Genomic DNA, 18,799 nt, shown 5'->3' on the forward strand with positions numbered 1-18,799 from the left:
TCAAGATAATTATATGCCCTTTTCAGGACCCCTCATATGTCATGGAACCCTGTATTCTTCTCTTTGTGGTACTTATTACAACTCTAATTAAATAATCAACTGTGTATTTAATTTTCACAACATCTATCTCTCTAAATCCTATATAATCAACGCCAAGGGTACTTTGACTGATTTACCACTCACCTGTCAGAACTAAATCGCACTTTTCATAGGAAGTGACCAAACATCGTTTGCTGAATGAATTAGCTGGTCAACTCTCGGTTTAAAAAACAACAAAACCCCCTCTATCATAAACCATATATTAAACATTGGCAGTGGGAACTGAATGTTGCAAAAATAACGTATAAAAGCTCCTTGTTTAAAAAAAAAACCAAATTTGTAACAGTGTGGGAATACGGTACATTTCTATTGTCACATCTAAAGCATCTGAGAAAACAACTATCACACAGGCAAGTAGCCCAAAATAGGGTTCTATGCAAGCCAGCATCAGAGGAGAAAAAAAATTACATAAAAAGTTACATCTTGCTCTCCCACCCAGCATATGATCCCCAAAAGATGTCTGTAATCCTCTCTACTACATGCTTGTCTTAAAAAAAGAAAAAAATCGAAGCAGTAAGGATGTACTATTTAAAGATGTGCCACACTAAACTTTTTTGAAAAATTGGTATATCATTTTTGAATGATTTATTCCCAACTTCAGAAAAATTACATGCATCCCTTAATATGGAAAATTATCTCTGATTATTGATACACTCAAACTGCAAATTTTTTAAATTAATGCTGAAGAAAATGTAAAGAAAATAATTACTTCCATTCAAGTGAATGCTTATTTATTTTTTAAGCTGAAAAGAAAAGATGATTACATATGAATGTAAAACATTTAACCTTAGACTAAAGTCAAAATTAGTTTTGGAAGAAAGCTTTTGTTCAGATTTCTAGGCATACTGACCAACAGTGTTTAAGAGTTTACCAAGTTAAATGTGTAAAGTCATCAGCCTATTTTAGATTTTTAGAAAGACTTATATAAACTTTTCAGTAATTCCAAATTAAATGGCTTTTTTCTTGAAATGTCACCAAAGTAGAGCTAAAGAGTGTCTGTAATGCAGGAAGAGATGGTAAACATTAACTTCCACATTCATAAAGAGAAACAAACCCATTAGGTAAACTGGGGGCGGGGCAATTCCTAATTGCTGCTGAACACACACATTTCCTAAAACAAATTACCTAGAAGATTGCACAGCTTGCACTAACAGGTAGTTTTAGTTTATTAATGTTTATTCATATGTTTACTAATCTTAGATTTTATTCCTCATATTCTATCCTTGGTTCTTAAAAGTAGCACATAATTCTTTCATATTTTCTTCTAGAATTACAGGAAAAGAAAAGAAGAGAAGAAAAAGTCTCCTGCAGCCTCGCGTTAAGCACTTCCCGGTACAAGGTCCCAAGAGCTTCAAAAGGCAGTCAGCTCGGCACTCAGCAGGCGTCACGGCCGTAGCCCTCCCTGTCTGTGCTGACCCCGGCCAACACCTGCTGGACAAAGGCGGCTGTCAGGGTACCTGCACGACGAGCGGTCATGTGTAGGGCAAAAAGCTTTCAAGCAGGTCAAGAAAGACTCCAAAACAGTTGGTCTCAGTGAGAATCACCCAACATAAGCACACCTGTGCCTCGCCACACCCAAAAGGGACCGATCCAGACAAGCAACTGCACGGAACGTCGGTGGATCGTTTCTTCTTCCAGGGCTTTCTGGAAACACTGACATGGGACACGCACAACAGATACCTAGAAGGGTGATTTAATTTCAGTGCTCGGTTTTATCTTCTGCTTAGGTTACTATTTACTATTTTAATTTAAAATTATTAAATATAAGTAAGTATTAAACCTTATATAGTATACTAAATTCAGTAATAACACAATATATCGTGTGGCACAGGGAAATATAACCATCATTTGTAATAACTTTAAACAGAGTAAAATCTATAGAAACATTTAATCACTGTGTTGTACACCTGAAACTAATAGTGTAAATCAACTATACTTCAATAAAATAATAAATCACTTTTGAAAACCAACAATATCAGGCTCAAACTATCAAGGGCTGGCATAAAATGGAATCAGGGACCTGCTGAAGACCATTACTCAGTAACTCTGTACTGCAGAATTGCTTTTTAGAGAATCTCAATACACAAAGAGCATTAGAAATAAAATTAACCTTTTAAAAACCGATGCTCAAAAGTTTCATATATAACATTGTACCAAGAGCACTAAAACAATTAAAAATGGTATGAAACATTAAAACAAACAAAAACCTATGAATCTGGGTTGATAGAAAAGTATGCTTAGTAAGAGAAAGATTAAAGGGGAAAAAAGAGAAAAGTCTCTAACAGCATGGAAAACATGAAAATCACCATTTTGGAAACCCACTCAGTGGATGCTGAAACCATTAAGTAAAAGGCGAACAGAGGACAAGATATTTACTTGGTACAAAGTACTTCCCAGTGGACCACTTACTAGCTGCAGAGAGGAAATCACACCTTCGCAAAGGAGCCTGCGGGACTCAAGCCCGGCAGCACAGCAGTGGGGATTCACGTTACACGATTCCCGCTTTAAAGCAGGATAAAGGTCACAACATCACCTCCTATCTAAACGTTAAAGATGTTCCACTGAACCTAGTTCACAGGAAACATGACACCACGAGGAAGGAAGCAAATCCCGGGTAAGGGACAACCTGGTGACATCTAAAAAGTCAACATCATCCCTGACCCTGGCTGTTTATTCTCTCCTGACAGTCTAGATGGAGTTTTGTTTTGTTTTTTTCCCCTTAACTGAAGTACAGTCAGTTTTCAATGTTGTGTCAATTTCTGGTGTACAGCGTAATGTTTCAGTCATACATGTAACATATACTCCTTTCATATTCTTTTTCATTACAGGTTACTACAAGATATTAAACATAGTTCCCTGTGCTGTACAGTAGAAACTTGTTTATCTATTTTACATGTAGTAGTTAGTATCTGCAAATCTTGAACTCCCAATTTATTCCTTCCCTCCTCCTCTCTCCCAGGTAATCATATAAGTTTGTTTTCTATGTCTGTGAGTCTGTTTCTGTTTTATAAATAATTTCATTTGTGTCACTTTTTTTTAAGATTCCAGGTATAAATGATTATCATGTGGTATTTTTCTCTTTCTGGCTTACTTCTCTTAAAATGCCGATCTCCAGGTCCATCCATGTTGCTGCAAATGGCATTATTTTATTTTTTATGGCAGAGTAGTATTCCATTGTGTGTATTTACCATAACTTCTTTATCCAGTCATCTGTCAACGGACATTTAAGTTGCTTCCATGTCTTGGCTATTGTAAACAGTGCTACTATGAACATTAGGGTGCATGTATCTTTTCAAATTAGAGCTTCCTCTAGAAATATGCCCAGGAGTGGGACTGCTGGATCATATGGTATTTTTAGTTTTTAAGGAATCTCCATACTGTTTCCCATAATGGCGGCACCAAACTACATTCCCCCGAACAGTGCAGGAAGGTCCTTTTCTCCACACCTCTCCCCCATTTATCATTTGTGGATTTTTAAAAAAATCTTGTTTGGGGAGGGTACTTAGGTTTGCTTGCTTGCTTGTTTATTTAATAGAGGTACCGGGATTAAACCCAGGAACCTTGTGCCTGCTAGGCACGCACTCCACCCCAAGCTACACCCTCCCCAAGCGTTTGTGGACTTCTGAACGACGGCCGTTCCGACTGGCGTGAGGTGCTACCTCACCACAGGTTTGCATTTCTCTGATAATTAGTGATACTAACTTTTTACCAACATTGCTGATGATTTCAAAGCATCGGTACTTGGTTTCACGGGATTTCTCTATTTTTGTTTCGTACTATTTTATATTTCCCTGATTTCTACTTCTTGTTACTCGTTCCTTCTACTTGCTTCAGGTTGAATTTCCTTATGTGTCAGGCATCTTAAAGTAGGAGCGTGGGCTGCTGGTTTGAGACACACCTCCTTTCCTAACGTAAGCAGTCAGTGTTGTGCGTTTCTCAGTGTCCCGCTTCAGGTGGGTCCCACAGATTCTGGTGATGTTGTGTCTTCGTTTTCACTTACTTGAACATACATTCTAATTTCCCTAGAGATTTTCTCTTTGACACAAGGGTAGAAATGTGTTGTTTACTTTCCAAACACTTTGGGGATTTTTTCAGATATGTAGTGTTAATTTCTAACTGAATGTTGAGTCAAAGAAGATGTTTCATATGATTTCAATTACTTTAAATTTCTTAAAATTTATTTTATGGCCCAGAATATGTTGTCTTTGCAAATGTTTCATGTGCACTTAAAAGCAGTATGAATTCTGCCATTAGGTACAGTGTTCCGTAAATGCCAGCCAGGCCGAGCTGACCGGCCTTCTGCATCCCTGGTGATGTTCTACCTGCTTGCTTCACCGGTTACCAAGACATGGACACGGACGAGCCAGCTGTAACTGTGCGTGTGTCCACTGCACCTTTCAGTCCTGCCAGTCCGGCTTCATGCCCCTTTGTTAGGTGCGTGCACACGGTAGAAGACACATATTCCTAAACACACGCAATCCTGAAGAAGACTGCCACGTCTTCTTGGTGAACTGACCCCATTACCAACACGAAATGTCACTCTTTATCCCAGGAACTGTTCCTTATTCTGAAGTCTGCTTTATCTGTTAATACAGTCACTCCAGCTTTCTTTTGCTTGGTGTCTGCATGGTGTGTCTTATGTACTGTTTTACATTTTTTTCTAATTGTAATTTAGTATATTGCAGACCACCTTGATCCTTCACTCCTGGAAACTTGCAGCAGGGAAGAGCCACCCTCACTAGCCGGCGTGCCATCCGCGTTGCCAACATCCATGTAACAGCCTGCTCCTAAATATGACCCCCTCAGACTCACTGAGGCTCCGAGAAGAGCCTTATTTCGAGGTAGAAGGACATTAAAAGAAAAAAGTTTACTCTACTCTGGCACATTTAGTACACATTTAATACAGCTGGCCCATCCACACGTCACATGTTCCCAAACCATGTAGAGCACAGGTGTGGGGAACAGCCCCATACCCAACACGGGCCCGCTGCTCTCTCAGTAGTCCACTAACGCCCTGATAATGAAAATTCTTGTCTGTTTTACGTATTAAATCCCATGGGCGTGTGTGTGTGTGTGTGTGTGTGTAGTCCCTGCCATTCCTCTGACAGCCGTGGCCCGTGCTGCTTTACCCCACACTGCATTCTCCCTTTGGCCTCAATGCACCCACAACTCAGACTAAGTCGTGCCCAGCCAGCCCCGAGGGCCTCCAGGCCTCGCAGGCTCTCGGCACAGCTCACGAGCTCCTGGCCCGGCCACGGGCTCCAGCACTGGGGCGCTGTATGTTCTCCCTCATCTTCACCCTCCACACAACCACTCAAACTAAATGCATCGCTTCCTTCAGCCTTCTACTTTCATTTCTGTGCTCTTGCTTTAAACAATTTGTTGAGGCAAAATTGAAATAATGTTTTTAAATCAACAACAATGAAGCAGGGACTCAGATATTTGTAGCGACCACAGCAGCATAATGTTCACGACAGCCAAAAGGAGGACAACCGAAACGACCCCAGACAGACGGACGGATAAGCAATGTACGTGTACATGGACACACACACGCACAACGGTGGACTGCTATTCACCACAACAAAAACTAAGGGACTCCTGCTGTGAATGCGGTGCTGCAACAAGGATGAGCCTGGAAAGCGTGATGCAGAGTGAGACACGCCAGACACAAGAGGACAAATGCTGTATGCCTCTGCCTACGTGAGTCACCCAGATGAAACTCAGACACAGAGCAGAACAGTGGCTACCAGGGGAGAAGTGGGGGAAGGGGAAGGAGGCGGGATTCTTTTTAATGAGTACAAAACTTCTGTTTGGGATGATGAGAAAGTTCTAGAAACACAGTGGCTACTGTTGCACAACACCATGAATGTACTCAGTGCCACTGAGCTGCGCGCGTACACCGTTACATTGTGTCTGCTCTGCCACATAAAAAAACTGCTAACAAGAAACAAAGAGTGAGTGAATATGCTAAATCAAAGAATCCAGACAAAAAAGCCTCATACCTTACAATTACATTTATGTGAAATTCTAGAAAAGGCAAAACTATAGTTATAGGAAGCAGACAGGTTGCTGGGAGTGGAGAGGTGAACTGCAAAGGGACATGAGGGAAATGTGGGGGTGATGGAAATACTCTGCAATTTGATTGTGATGGTGATGGTTATACAACAAATGTTAGAACACATCAAACCCGGTATTTTAATTTGATGAATTGTACTGCATGTAAATTATGCCTCAGTAAAGTTCATGTAAGAAGCCGAGAGAGACATGAGATGGTCCAGCCTTATGTGATCACTTTAGAGAAAAAAGAAGCCCAGTTCTTAAGCACCCAAAGTCACAAAGTTAGCAAAACAGGATTAAAATTCAGTTCCTGATATGAAATCCAAAGCTCTTTATATCCTGTGGAATGGCACTGCTGGCGGCGGAAGAGGACTATACTGGTAACTCAGGATCTCCTGCTGGAACACAGACCTGGAACCCTTGCAGAGTTTCACAGACTTCCTGAGTTTATATTGGAAAACTATAATCAAAATATTTAGCAATAGATGTCACTTTCTAGCACCAGGAGGCTCATTACTTTGAAAAGAAACTATTCCATTTGTCAAAATCCAGTGAGTGAGATTTTGTACCTTTGGATCTCAAACACATACTGCTCTCTGAAGCAGTATCAAAAGAGGTTAATTACTTTTCCGTAAGATCACCTCTCAAATACTTGAAAATGGCTACATTTACCATATGAGTTTTGGTAAACTAGACACAACACTACAGATTTTCTGCAAGCTACTTAGAGCCGAACTGACTGTACTTCTAGAAATTGTACTTAGGATTGGTTTTGGGGGGGGGGGGGAGGAGTCATATTATTATTGCTGTCAATTTCTTGGTTTTGTTACATTAAACATCACTAAGACATATCTTTAAATTTTAAACGTAAAGGTAAGATTACAGATATATTTCTGTGAAATAATTATTTTAGTTTCTTATTCTGAATGGGTTCTTTAAATATTTTGAAATCTTGATTCACCACCAACATATTAGCAACATCTCCAAAATATTTCATGTATAAAATTCTTAAACACACCTTGTATACGAACATTAAAAAAAAAATTGAAATATTTGAAGCACAGGCTTAGGAGCCAAAGACCTCTGACATCTCTTTACTTCAACATGACCGGCCCTCTTGATATCGTCCATCACCTATGAAACCACGTAAGCTTACTACTTTCGTCTCTATTTCTCCTCCTCGACAAGAAAGATAACATGAGAGGCCACCAAATAACTTGTAAAACTGCCCTTACAGCAGTTTTTGTTTATTATAGAAACAAAGTTAGTTTGTTATCACTTATACATAGTAAATTAGCTTTTAGTGAGTTAAAGTTATTTGTCTAATTGTTCACAAACCAGACAGATGTCCAGGAATTTTAATGAAGCATCAAGGTACTGGCCTCTTTTCAGACACCTAAACGTTATCACTTAACGGCAGTTGCCTTCAGTTCCTCTTATTTTCTAAAACCCTTTAAAAACAGTAATATTCCTGTGCTCATCTCGCAAGTTATTGTAGTGCCTAGGGACACGCATTTTACTCTGAAGCTGGAAATGTAACCAAGGCACTGTTACTTTCACCTGTTTTGTGCATTGCTGCTTCTTGTGTCCGCTTTATAGTTTAATTCAGTTAAGAGAACGTCTGCTCAGTGAGAAAAAAAAAAAAAGGAAACAAAGTCGAAGCAGAGAACTGCTTTCTACCTGTATCTTAGCCCTGCAGTACGGGTCCACCTGGTCCTTGGAACAGAGCACAAAGTTTCTGTCACTGTTCAGTATTTTCAAAAGCTTCAGTTCTTTCTTGGCTGTCTCTGCTCGCCCACGCAGCTTTTTCATTATAGACCAACATTCTGTATCTCTGATACACACCTATTAGGAGGTCTTACTATTTGAAAAACTACATTAAAAAACTAATTCATGATTCTATGCATTATACAAGACTGTAGCTTATGCTGTAACAAAATCACATTGCACTGGTAACTCCGTTCAGCTTAATTCTCAACATGACCCCCCGCAACTGCTTTTTTCTATTCTTATGCTTTGATGTTATTGGCATTTCATAGAAAGGCAGGACAAAACATATACGTGAGTCCCCGTCGTTTCACACAACCAGCCCTCCATGTTCACAGGTTCTGCATCTGCAGATTCAACCAACCGCGGACTGAAAATATTCAGGAAAAGAAATTCCAGAAAGTTCCTAAAAGCAAAATTCCAATTTGCCATACACAGGCAACTATTTACATAACACTTATATTGTATTTGGCATTGTAAGTAACCTAGAGGTGATTTAAAGTATATGGGAGGATGTACACAGATTAAATGAAAGCATTATACCATTTTACATAAGGGACTGGAGCATCTTCAAATTTTGGCATCCTCGGGGGTCCTGGAACCATCCCCCAAAGATACCAAGGGATGACTGTATTCTTTTACCACTTTTCTATTCATTTTTTGGAACCAAATTCAATTAACATAAAAACTTTTTTACATTATGGATTTTTCAATCTGCTGTTAGTTTTCTGATTTTCATCCCCAAATGCTGGTGTTGTCTCTTAATTTTTCTGAATAAAAGTCATGTCCAACTTGAAGTCATTCTATTTGCGTGTTAGACTCATACTGAGTTCTAGGTTTAACTCAGTCCTTCTGTCTACTCCTGTTACAATTCTACTCCTACTTGAAAACAGAAAACGAGTAAGAAATGTTATCTTTTCAAAGATAAACAGCTTGCTTTTCTTTTTAACGCTCACGTTCTTAAGATCACCCTGGTGTGAATCTGCCAATGGAAGACAGTATGTAGGTCACAAGAGATACCTAAGAATAGCTATAAATCAACAGCTGTCCAGTACTCTGAGTTAGTTAACATCATATTTTAAAAGTTCATTTTTTTCGTTTTAGCAACTTCTCCCTTCTTGAAAAAGTGTAAGCATGTGACTTAACCCAAAATTTAACATCTTTATGTAGGAAGACTATAGTATTTCATAAGGCATCAATCACCACATTATCAAAGCTTTAAGTAAAACAGTTATACATTTTCTATATGTTGGGTAATATTTCATCTGCACAATTAACAAAAATTAGCATAAGTTTTTAAAATTACCCGGGGAAAATACCTTTTATGAAACAGATTTCTAAAACCTGAAAAGCAGGTCTGACAAACACCACTTACTTTCTGTGACTTAAAACATAAAAAGTACTACCGATTCCAAACTGTGCAGACAGAAGAAAAAGTCAGAATGAGGAGTCCTTCGGCCACAATAAAACTTCTAAGTATCACAGAACGTAAAATTGATTAATTTAAGATTTCTATGAAAGTAGAAAACAATTACTTAAAACAAGAGCACTGAAGTTGTGCTTAAAAAAAAAAAAAAAAGGTCAGAGGACGGGGCGAGAAGGTTGCGCGAAGCCCGAGCAGGCGCCTTACCCACTGCTGCTGGCGCTGGAGCTTCCTGATGGTGCCCTCAGCCCGCTCCAGTTTAGCACTGGCCTCATCGCTCTGCTGCCTGATGCTGGCCAGCTCCCGCTTTATGAGGTAGTTTTCCTCAGCCTCCTGGGCTCTTGTCACTTGTCCCTTAGGACATAATTTGTGTGTGTGGAAAGCAGTTTAGGATAGATTCAAGAAAGACTGCCTCTGTGAGGTTTAGTTATTTACTTCAACATGTTAAAAAACAAACCAACCACCTCGCAGAACAGAACAGCTAAGTAATTATCAGCCAGCAGCTCATAATTGCTCCAGCAAATCTTGGGAAACTACATGAAAAATTCACCTGACAATCTTAAGAACAAGTCTTCTTTCAGTCAGTAAAAGTTCAATTCATGCAATATTATTGAGTTGTACATGCAGGACTAATATTTTCAATGAATAGCAGTTAATTTTGCAGAATCCAATGATTGCCATTTTGGAATAAATACTTGAAGGTTAGCTTTAAAACGTGCAAAAGATGTTTATTTTAATAAACAAAGATAACATACTGTTATCAAAAATTAAGTTATACCCATTTAGACCACCCCCAAAAATTATTTTCTAGGAAAATGCATGTAACATTGCATGCATTAAAATATAGATTTCTTAGGTTTATGACTTTCCTTAGGTGTTAGAGAAAATGCTTTAAAAAAAAAAACAAAACTATACCTGTATCAATCTATCTGCCAAGGAAGCACTTTCCTACAAAAGGAAAAATTCAGATAGAAACATAAGAGAAAGAAATAAAATAAAGGTGATAAAATTAGGAATAAGAAGAAACAAGGCATACCCAAATTCCACCTACTTTTCATTGTAATTAAAAGAGACATTTAAACTTTAAAACTATTTTTTATTGTATGTGTTTTCATTCCTTAAAAAGTAAGGATGAACTGCACAAAATCACGTGCTTCTAAAAGAGACAAAACGCTAAGAGGTTCTCCATTATTTCGGACAGGCCAGTATCCTATTTGTACAGCATACGTTCAAGTACTTTTACGGTCAGCCATATTGTCAAACCACATGTACGAAAAGGAGAAGGAATTTGAGCAGGCGGCTCCACTTATCAAGTGTGACAGCAGCTTGTGAACAGCAAGTCCCAAAGAAGCAAAGCAAGGAAAATATGACAAATGAAATTAATAAGTTCAACTGTAAAAAAGTCCAGCAGTAACTGGGCAAGTAAACAACCTGGGTACAGACTTTAACTGACACATAAGTATCTACACAATGCTAAGTGCTAAGAGACACACCTAGGCCGTCAAAGCCAGTAAAAAGGTGCTTAATTTCCTAGAAGCAAAATCCAAACTTAACATGCTCCAACAGCACCTTTATCTTTCTGAAGGTTCCATGAAATAAACATTCTTTCTCTATGAAAAGTCTCACTCCAGAGATCAAAGACCACGAAGAAGATGTGTATTTTACTGTAAACTGAGTATGTAGTGGAAAAAATACATAAAACTAAAATGACTTTTTAAAAACAACCTCATCTTTTTTGCAATCATGAAAAAAGTAGAATTATCTTCGAAGCAATTCGTAAGATGAAGGAAATACATCCTTAATATAATGTAGCTGCCATTATTATATAGCAAAAAACAGATATATAATAAACATCCTGTCTTTGTGCCATGCTATCTAATATGAAACCATCAATACTTTCAAACAAAAGAAGAACATGCAAATGATCCATATCTCTTTATTCATTCTTTTCCTAAATATCTAAAGATACTTGGCAAAATCATGAGGATTATTTTTAAAACTCTAATTCTCATCTTTGGTAAAAAGAAAAAAAACAAAAACAAAAACAAACACCAAAAGAATTTGTGAAGTCAGATGTTTTTCTTTCACTAAACTAAAACTCTTTCACTGTATTTTTTGTCACTTAACACTTATGACATCAGGAATGAGACTACAAAACACAATACATCAAAAGTACAATATGAAAAACAATGCAAAATTTCCACATTTACTCAGTTATTTTATATCAAACAGGAAGGAAGAGGTAACGAGTGGTATCAAAATAATTCTAAGAACCAAAAGTACAGGCAGAATTCCTCTGTGCTGAAAATCAGCACACATCACGGTGAATTTTTACGTAAGAAATCAGTCATTCTGACTAAACTTGAAGCAATCCTAGGCCTTAAGGAAATCACTGCCACATTTAACATCTGGCTACACAGTCAGGGAAACAATTGAAAGGCATTTAAAATACTATACCGAATAGATTCTCAATTAGGTTACCCCCAAAGAACCGCTTTTGAGAGATTATGTAACAGAAATAAATGACATCAATATGTTCCTCTAATAATAATCTTAGTTTAAAGCTTTAACCTTAAAGTTCAAACACTAGTAATGATCAGTTTTCACTGACAAGTTACTCAGCTGAGCAGCAAGCTACGCAGTAACCAAGCAGTCAGCACCACCACTGGAGACGCGAGCCACACTTCGTGAGCCTTTATTTGAAACAGAAGAGTTACTGTGCGTCCAACAGAAGCTTGCAAAGGGAGAAATTTACTTACTTTTTCTAATGTTTCAATGCGCTGTTTTAAAAGTCTATTTTCTGTGCGTAACCTCTACAGAAAAAGAAAAAGATAAAACAAAGGTTTGTTTGCAAATATTCCTGAGAAGAAAAAATGACACCTAAATCATAGTCCTTAAAATGTACCACCTTTTATAAATAGGAAAACAGTCTACGGAATGGCTGCATTATCACCTGTGAAATTCCTGAAGGCTCAAAGTAAAAAGCGCATGGCAAAGGAAATGCCATTTATCAATCCAGCTGTGACTGAATTTTAAATACAAGCTCGAGTACACACAGAAATATCCCTTCCCCTCTGGGCCCAGCATAACGACCCATAATCAGCATTTTCTAGTATGTCTTAACAGCCCCATTAGATCGAAAAGATTCTCACTCATTTATCTCTTACAAAGACTATCTACACAAATAACATCCAAATGTCTATCAAATAAATAAGAAATCTGAGAAATGCATGTTCAGAGAATATCAAATTGTCAGTTTAGAACTAGATCAGCCTCCATTTATAACGTGCTGTAAATGTCAAGTTGCAAAGTTCCACTCTGAAAATATAATGAATGAGTTGTTTTCATCGAGTGAATTATCATGAGTTGTCTTAAGCTTAAGAAAATTTCTAGCATTTTCTTGTAGTTAAAAAAGTAAAACCAGATCAAAAAACCCCCCAAAAAACTCCACCTAACTATTCGATGCCCAACTCCCAAAACCCTGTAAAATTAGTGCTATTAAGTATTAAATCCAGAACACTCCACATTAAAAATCATTTCCTTTTTGTATATTCCACCAATATAATTTTGCCATTATTATAATTTCAAACTCCCTCTTACCTTTCTGTACCAGTTTGCTCCAGAGAGCAATCTAGCCTTCTTCCAGCCCTACCTTCCTCTAAATTCCTCCTAAAAATGTCTTCCTCAGAGAACTCTTCTGTCAGTTCAATCTATTATTTTGCCAGTAAAGACTAAAATGTAGTTTACATAACATATAAAGACTCAGAACAAAGGAAATAAACGGCTGTGAATTACTGCATCTTATTAAGTGGACAACAAACTGGAGCAAATACATCTGAGAGTCACTACAAAGATACTTTGCAAATTAAATTTCCTTGCTCTATTCACTAGAATGTATTTAGATGGTTTGAAATAGGTATTACTTTATGTGTGATCTCAGACTAAAAAATTGTTTGCATTCAGGAGAAGAAAATGTTTCTCGTTTCTTGGCTATTCATATTAGGTATAGCATACTGGTCTACAAAAATAAGCAATTATTAAATGCTGTTAAAGTCTGGAAAGCCAAAGAAACAAATGTGATTCTCAAAATGTTCTCAAAGTATTTCATGAAAAAAAGCAGAATTTTGTTTATCCTAAAAGGCTTAGGAAGTTAAGTTTAACCAAACAATTGGGTGAATAAAATTAATGTCACAACAGAAATAATGCTAAAATAATAAAATTTAAAATTAAAAACTCACCTGGATTTACTTCCCCATCCCCTTTAAATCTTCTGAAATTTTGCTATAAATAGAAACCTAAATTTATTTTCCCCCAAATACCTACACAAATGTCTTAGTACCATTTTTTAAATAAATCACCAATTCCTCATTTGTGTGATACTCACTTCACGATGAATTGGTAACTGTAACAGACGTACTCAGTTACTAAAGACTATTTCAGGGTCACCTTCGCAGTAGTTTTGGTAATTACAGCTTTGTAATCCCTTTAACACCTGGTAGAGCTAATTTCACCCAATCTCATATTGCTTTGTTTGTCCTCCCCAAACCTTAACTAGCAGATAACTTAGTTAGGAGACTAGGTTGTGAAGTGAGGCAGGTTTAGGTTCAAATCCTCACTCTGCGATGAACAGCTGTGCGTGCCATTCAGCGTCTTAGAATCTCCATTTCCTGGTCTAGAAGACCAGAGTGATAGAGCCTATCACAACACTGGGAGAATTAAACGAGAACGCACACTGCCCAGCACACCCCACACGCTTGCTTAATGCGCTGCTCATAATATTTTTAAAGTTAGGGCGTGAAGATTCCTTTATTACTTCTGCCTATTCTTTACAATTATTCTTTAGTTTCTGGCTGTTGTGGAATGTCAAAGGAATTAATTTGACTGGATTTTGTGGGGAAAATTCCTAACTTTTTACAACAGAGTTATTTTTGTCTCTCCCCTTTATTTATGTTGTAAAGTTTTTCCGTGTTTGTTAGGTTCTACTCTGTTTTTCATTTAGGTTATTCCTAAATGTGCTTTTATTTTTATATCAAATGGAATTTCTTTTTTCCAAGATGTATTTGAAATGTTTACTGCTGCCATATAGGAAAGTTAATGACTAAAATCTATCACTTGTCTGATTTTCCCATTAAATTTTTTAAATAAAGTATTTTTATCCTTATTTTTAATCACATTTCCTAGAACTAATTAACAGGGAGTTCTCCAAACTAAAGGGATAACCACAAAGAGAAGGCAACAGATACATACACTTAAAAAGAGAGAGACTCCTCTGACCTAACAAATTAGAGAAGGGGAAATAAGGCTACAAGTGAGAGCAAGACTGAAATATCTGACCCAGGAAGGATCGCTGAGGTGGAAACGCAGCTAGGAACTCACCCTGGAAATGCTCTCCAGGAAATTTACTTAGTACATATTAAGTGTCTTAAAATACTAATATCCTATAATTCAGTAATTCCACTTTTTACAACTGACTATGCAAATACAAGGCACCACAAAACTTTACAGACTAAGATGCTAAATATAAGCATTATTTTTTAATAATGAAAAATGAAAAACCTAAATACCCCAAAATAGGAAAATCTTGGTTTCAAACGCACTCTGTTCCTCCCAGCTTACTCGTTCTACAGTAACCCAGACTCAGCAATCCTCCTTCTCTTTGGGATAATCCATTGACCCTATCAACTCTTCTGTCCCTCACTCCCTGGTGTCCTCTCTTCCCTCTTTACAAAGTTCCATCTTCAGTCATTACAGACTTTCCCCTGCTTTTATGCCCCCTCCCCCCTCTCCCTTAGGAGTTAGCACACTTGCCTGGGAAACCACTACTCTGGGTCAACATACTGACAACTGTCTGCACATCTGCCAGTAAATATAACCAAAGTAAAATAAAACCACGAAGTTTACTTAAATTAACAATCACTAAGTTCACGTGGACTCTAAATACATCCTAGCAATAATAACGTGTTTCCTTAGTCCATTCCTTCCCCTACCCTCTCAGATCACTATTTCATCACTTCTCTTTCTTCAAACCAGCAACCCCCCACCCCACTGTCACTCTCAGATGATAATCTTGTTTCTGATTTCAGTGAAAAAATGGAAACAATCAGAAGAAAACGTCGCAACATCCCACAACCACATCCTCCATCTTACCTACCTTTCCCCATCTATGTTACAGTCTTTCTTGTTAATTGTGAACTTATTATCCACATAGTAGACCACGTTAAATCTTCCACCAACACACCAAACCACAAAACCCTGCTGATTTCAGCAATCATCCCTCCAATCACACATCATGAATGTTTCCTATTGAATTACTGCCATCTTAACAAAAAAGGAGGGAAACACAAACTAAAAACCCCTTCAACACCACGAGCCTCCCTAAGATTACTGTTCCATTTCTCTCTTCTTTATAGCACGTTCCCTGAGAGATACCTACACTTCCTTCTCCAAGGCAAGCCTCAGTTTCCAACCCTTCTCTATACTATTTACCTCCGTGCTGCTAAACTTAGCCGTTATTTTTCCCCGCATCTCACGAAGCCCTTCTCTCGCATTCGACACAGCAAATCCTTCTCTTTTTCCGAAACACCGTCTTCTCTTGGTTTCCGGACACCGCACTCCCTGCTGTCCGCCTGCTCTGCTGCTTGGTCCTCAGCCTTCCTAACTTTTAGTGTCGGTTTACTCTCAGGCTTCATCCTTGAACTTCTGTTTTATCTGCACTCATTCCCCAGGTAACCCCATCCACTTTCACGGTGTGTCAGTAACTGTCAAGTTTTCACTTCTAGCCTGTCTTCTCTTAACTCCAACAATGAATATTTCAAGGAGCTACCTGATCATCTCCCAGGCATCTTATACTTAATATATCCAAAGTTGGGGCTCCTGCTACTCCCCCCAAACCAAACCCTCCTGTAGATCTTCCCACTGCAGGTACCCAGGGCTGTATTTTCCCAGCTGCTCAGGCCCAAGTGCCTGATGTCTGTCCCTTCACGCCTCCACAGTCAGCTGCAGCTTTAAAAACCTATTCTAAATCCAATCACTTCTTAACACTTCAGTTGGGGCCACCACCACCCCTTGCCCACATTTCTTCATCAGCCTTCTACTTCATTTCCCTGCCTCTGTTCTCAGCCCTGCAAGATCTTCTCAACACAGCAGCCAGAGGACCCACAGAAAACTTCAGTCAGAGCTTGTCCTTCTCTACTGAAAACACCAGTGGCTCATGGAGGAAAAGCCAGTCTTCCCCTGTTCAGCGACTCCCTGCGTGCCCTGTAACGTGCAACTTCCTGCCCGCCATCGCTCCCTCACCTTCACATTGCCCCGCCCGCGGCGGCCTCCTTCCTGTTCCCCAGCAGCACGCTCCTGACCGGATCCTGCCCTCCTTCCACATCCAGCTCCCTCACCTCCCTCAGGTCTTTGCTCAGAAGTAACCTGGTCAACTTTTCTAAATTTTTGATCCAAACACTACCATTCTATTTTCCCTTCCCTAAAATATTTTTTTTCCTCCTGTTTAACATTTATCACCACCTAAAATACTGTACATTTTACTTTTCTGTTTATTGTCTGACTTCCATACTAGAACGTATGTACCATGAGGGCAGGAGCTGGGCTGTTTCACAAGCACATCTCCAGGGCCTAGAAGAGTGCTGGGACATGCAGAGACACTGTAAATATCTGCCAAGTGGATGACTTCTTGAATAAATTATGCTATTGTACCCTCACTGGATATTATGTAGCCATTCATTTTTTTAATGAAAACTCTGTAATGCCACAGAAGAATGGGCATCCAGATCCTTCTTGCATCACAATACATTAAAGGCTCCCTTGGGAAGCAGTGTGCACACTGCGGAACATGCAGGGGTCTCAGATTAATGCAAATCAGAGCTCAAATCCTTGACTTTTACCATTTTCTATCAGCGTGACCACTAGCATACTACTTGAGCTTTCTGAAGCTTAGTTTCTTCATAGAAAGATAACCCTCTCCTAAGGCTACTGGAATAATAATAGGAGATAATGCACGCAAACTGCCCTTCATATATTAAGTGTTGAATAAATGTGCCAAGACCAGTACTTCATGCTGACTGGTCAGCACAATTCCTGGATGAAGACAATAACTGTTGTTTTCTTGTTTTATGCTAGGCAGTGAAAACACAGGTATTTTATACTGTTCTCTAGTTTTCAACATATCTGGAGTATTCCATACATTTTTAAATAAGAAAAAATATCTACATTCTCACTAAAAACCAGTCAGATTTTCTAACGCCTCCTATTTGCAGGGCTTAAATCTCTATGCTCCAAAGCATAAATTTAAACATTAGATTGTCAGTTCATATGTCCATCTTAAATACAGCAGAGGATAAAGGTTCTTCTTTTTTAACGACCTGCGCTATACTGTAACACAAGCTAGCACTTCAGTATTTCTTACCTCCTCCCCCTCACAGTGGAACATCAAGAGCTTGGAAGGAGATACCGATAAAGACGTTTCTTTTAACAAAAAATTTCACACAGTAAAATGTAGGATTCCCTGTATGAAATCATTATGATCAAAAACTTCCTGTAACACTTTCAGACAAGGTATGAAAAATACTTAAAAGTCACATCTTGATCAGGGACCTGACAGAATAATTCTTAAAGGTCGCCAATCCAAAGGTCAAACCTTAAACACATTTCACAACACCAAAGGCTGACTTTTTACTTCTGTATCAAAACATCAAGTAATTTGATAACCATACTATTTGTTCAAAGAATGGTATTTGTGTCAAGAATGGTGTAAGATTCCAGCCTTGAAGGCTTCTGAGGGACGAAGGGGCACATTAGGAATTAGGAAGGGGCATTTTCCCTTGCAGAGAAAGGCTCAAATGGCTACTTCGCTGTAAATAAAGTAATCTTCTGATTACGGGTGAGAGGAATGGCCAGGTCCAGCTTAAAAATCAGACATATCCAAACATAAAGTAAAAAAGAGCACAGTTACACAAAAACTGTTTTGGCTTCGTCCTTTAGGGGATAGGAGGAGTGAACAAAGATGAAAATGGTCCAAGAGTGAAAAAGAACTATGTGGAAACAAAATTTTATAAAAGGACTGTCTTTGAGATCAGGATACTTTATTCACCCAATACCTTTTTTAACTTTTTTTTCCAGACTCTTCTCTATAAACGACTTTATGCCAGCCGTTTTTGCCTAAGGACACTTGGAGCTGGCATTCAGAGGTAATCTGTGAGGTATATGAACTATAACTTCCCCCAGAAAACAAAATTTGAAAAAAGCTGCAGATACATGGGCTAACATCTGCTAGATCTTTTTGAAGAGGCCTTTTGGTATTCCTACACTCATATCGCTTAATTTTAGAAAAAACTTCTTCAAGAACAAGGATTGTTCACAGAATCGTGTTTTGGGGGGGGTGTTTTGGGCAACAACAGAGCATGGTGAAATGAACAGGATGGCTTCCCCATCCTCAGATCTTGCTTT

The 18,799-nt window shown here is 38.4% G+C and overlaps 1 protein-coding gene across 1 annotated transcript in view; it reads right to left on the reverse strand.

Annotated features, from left to right (window-relative positions):
- The window catches only part of EVI5 (ecotropic viral integration site 5), a 164,200-nt gene that overhangs the window by 78,706 nt on the left and 66,695 nt on the right, over positions 1-18,799 (reverse strand). Inside the window, 3 exon segments of the mRNA XM_032487092.1 lie at positions 9,554-9,700; positions 10,262-10,294; positions 12,106-12,159. Coding sequence (XP_032342983.1) covers positions 9,554-9,700; positions 10,262-10,294; positions 12,106-12,159 — 234 coding nt within the window.

The sequence above is a fragment of the Camelus ferus genome, chromosome 9, assembly GCF_009834535.1.
Source record: "Camelus ferus isolate YT-003-E chromosome 9, BCGSAC_Cfer_1.0, whole genome shotgun sequence".
NCBI classification, from domain to species: domain Eukaryota; kingdom Metazoa; phylum Chordata; class Mammalia; order Artiodactyla; family Camelidae; genus Camelus; species Camelus ferus.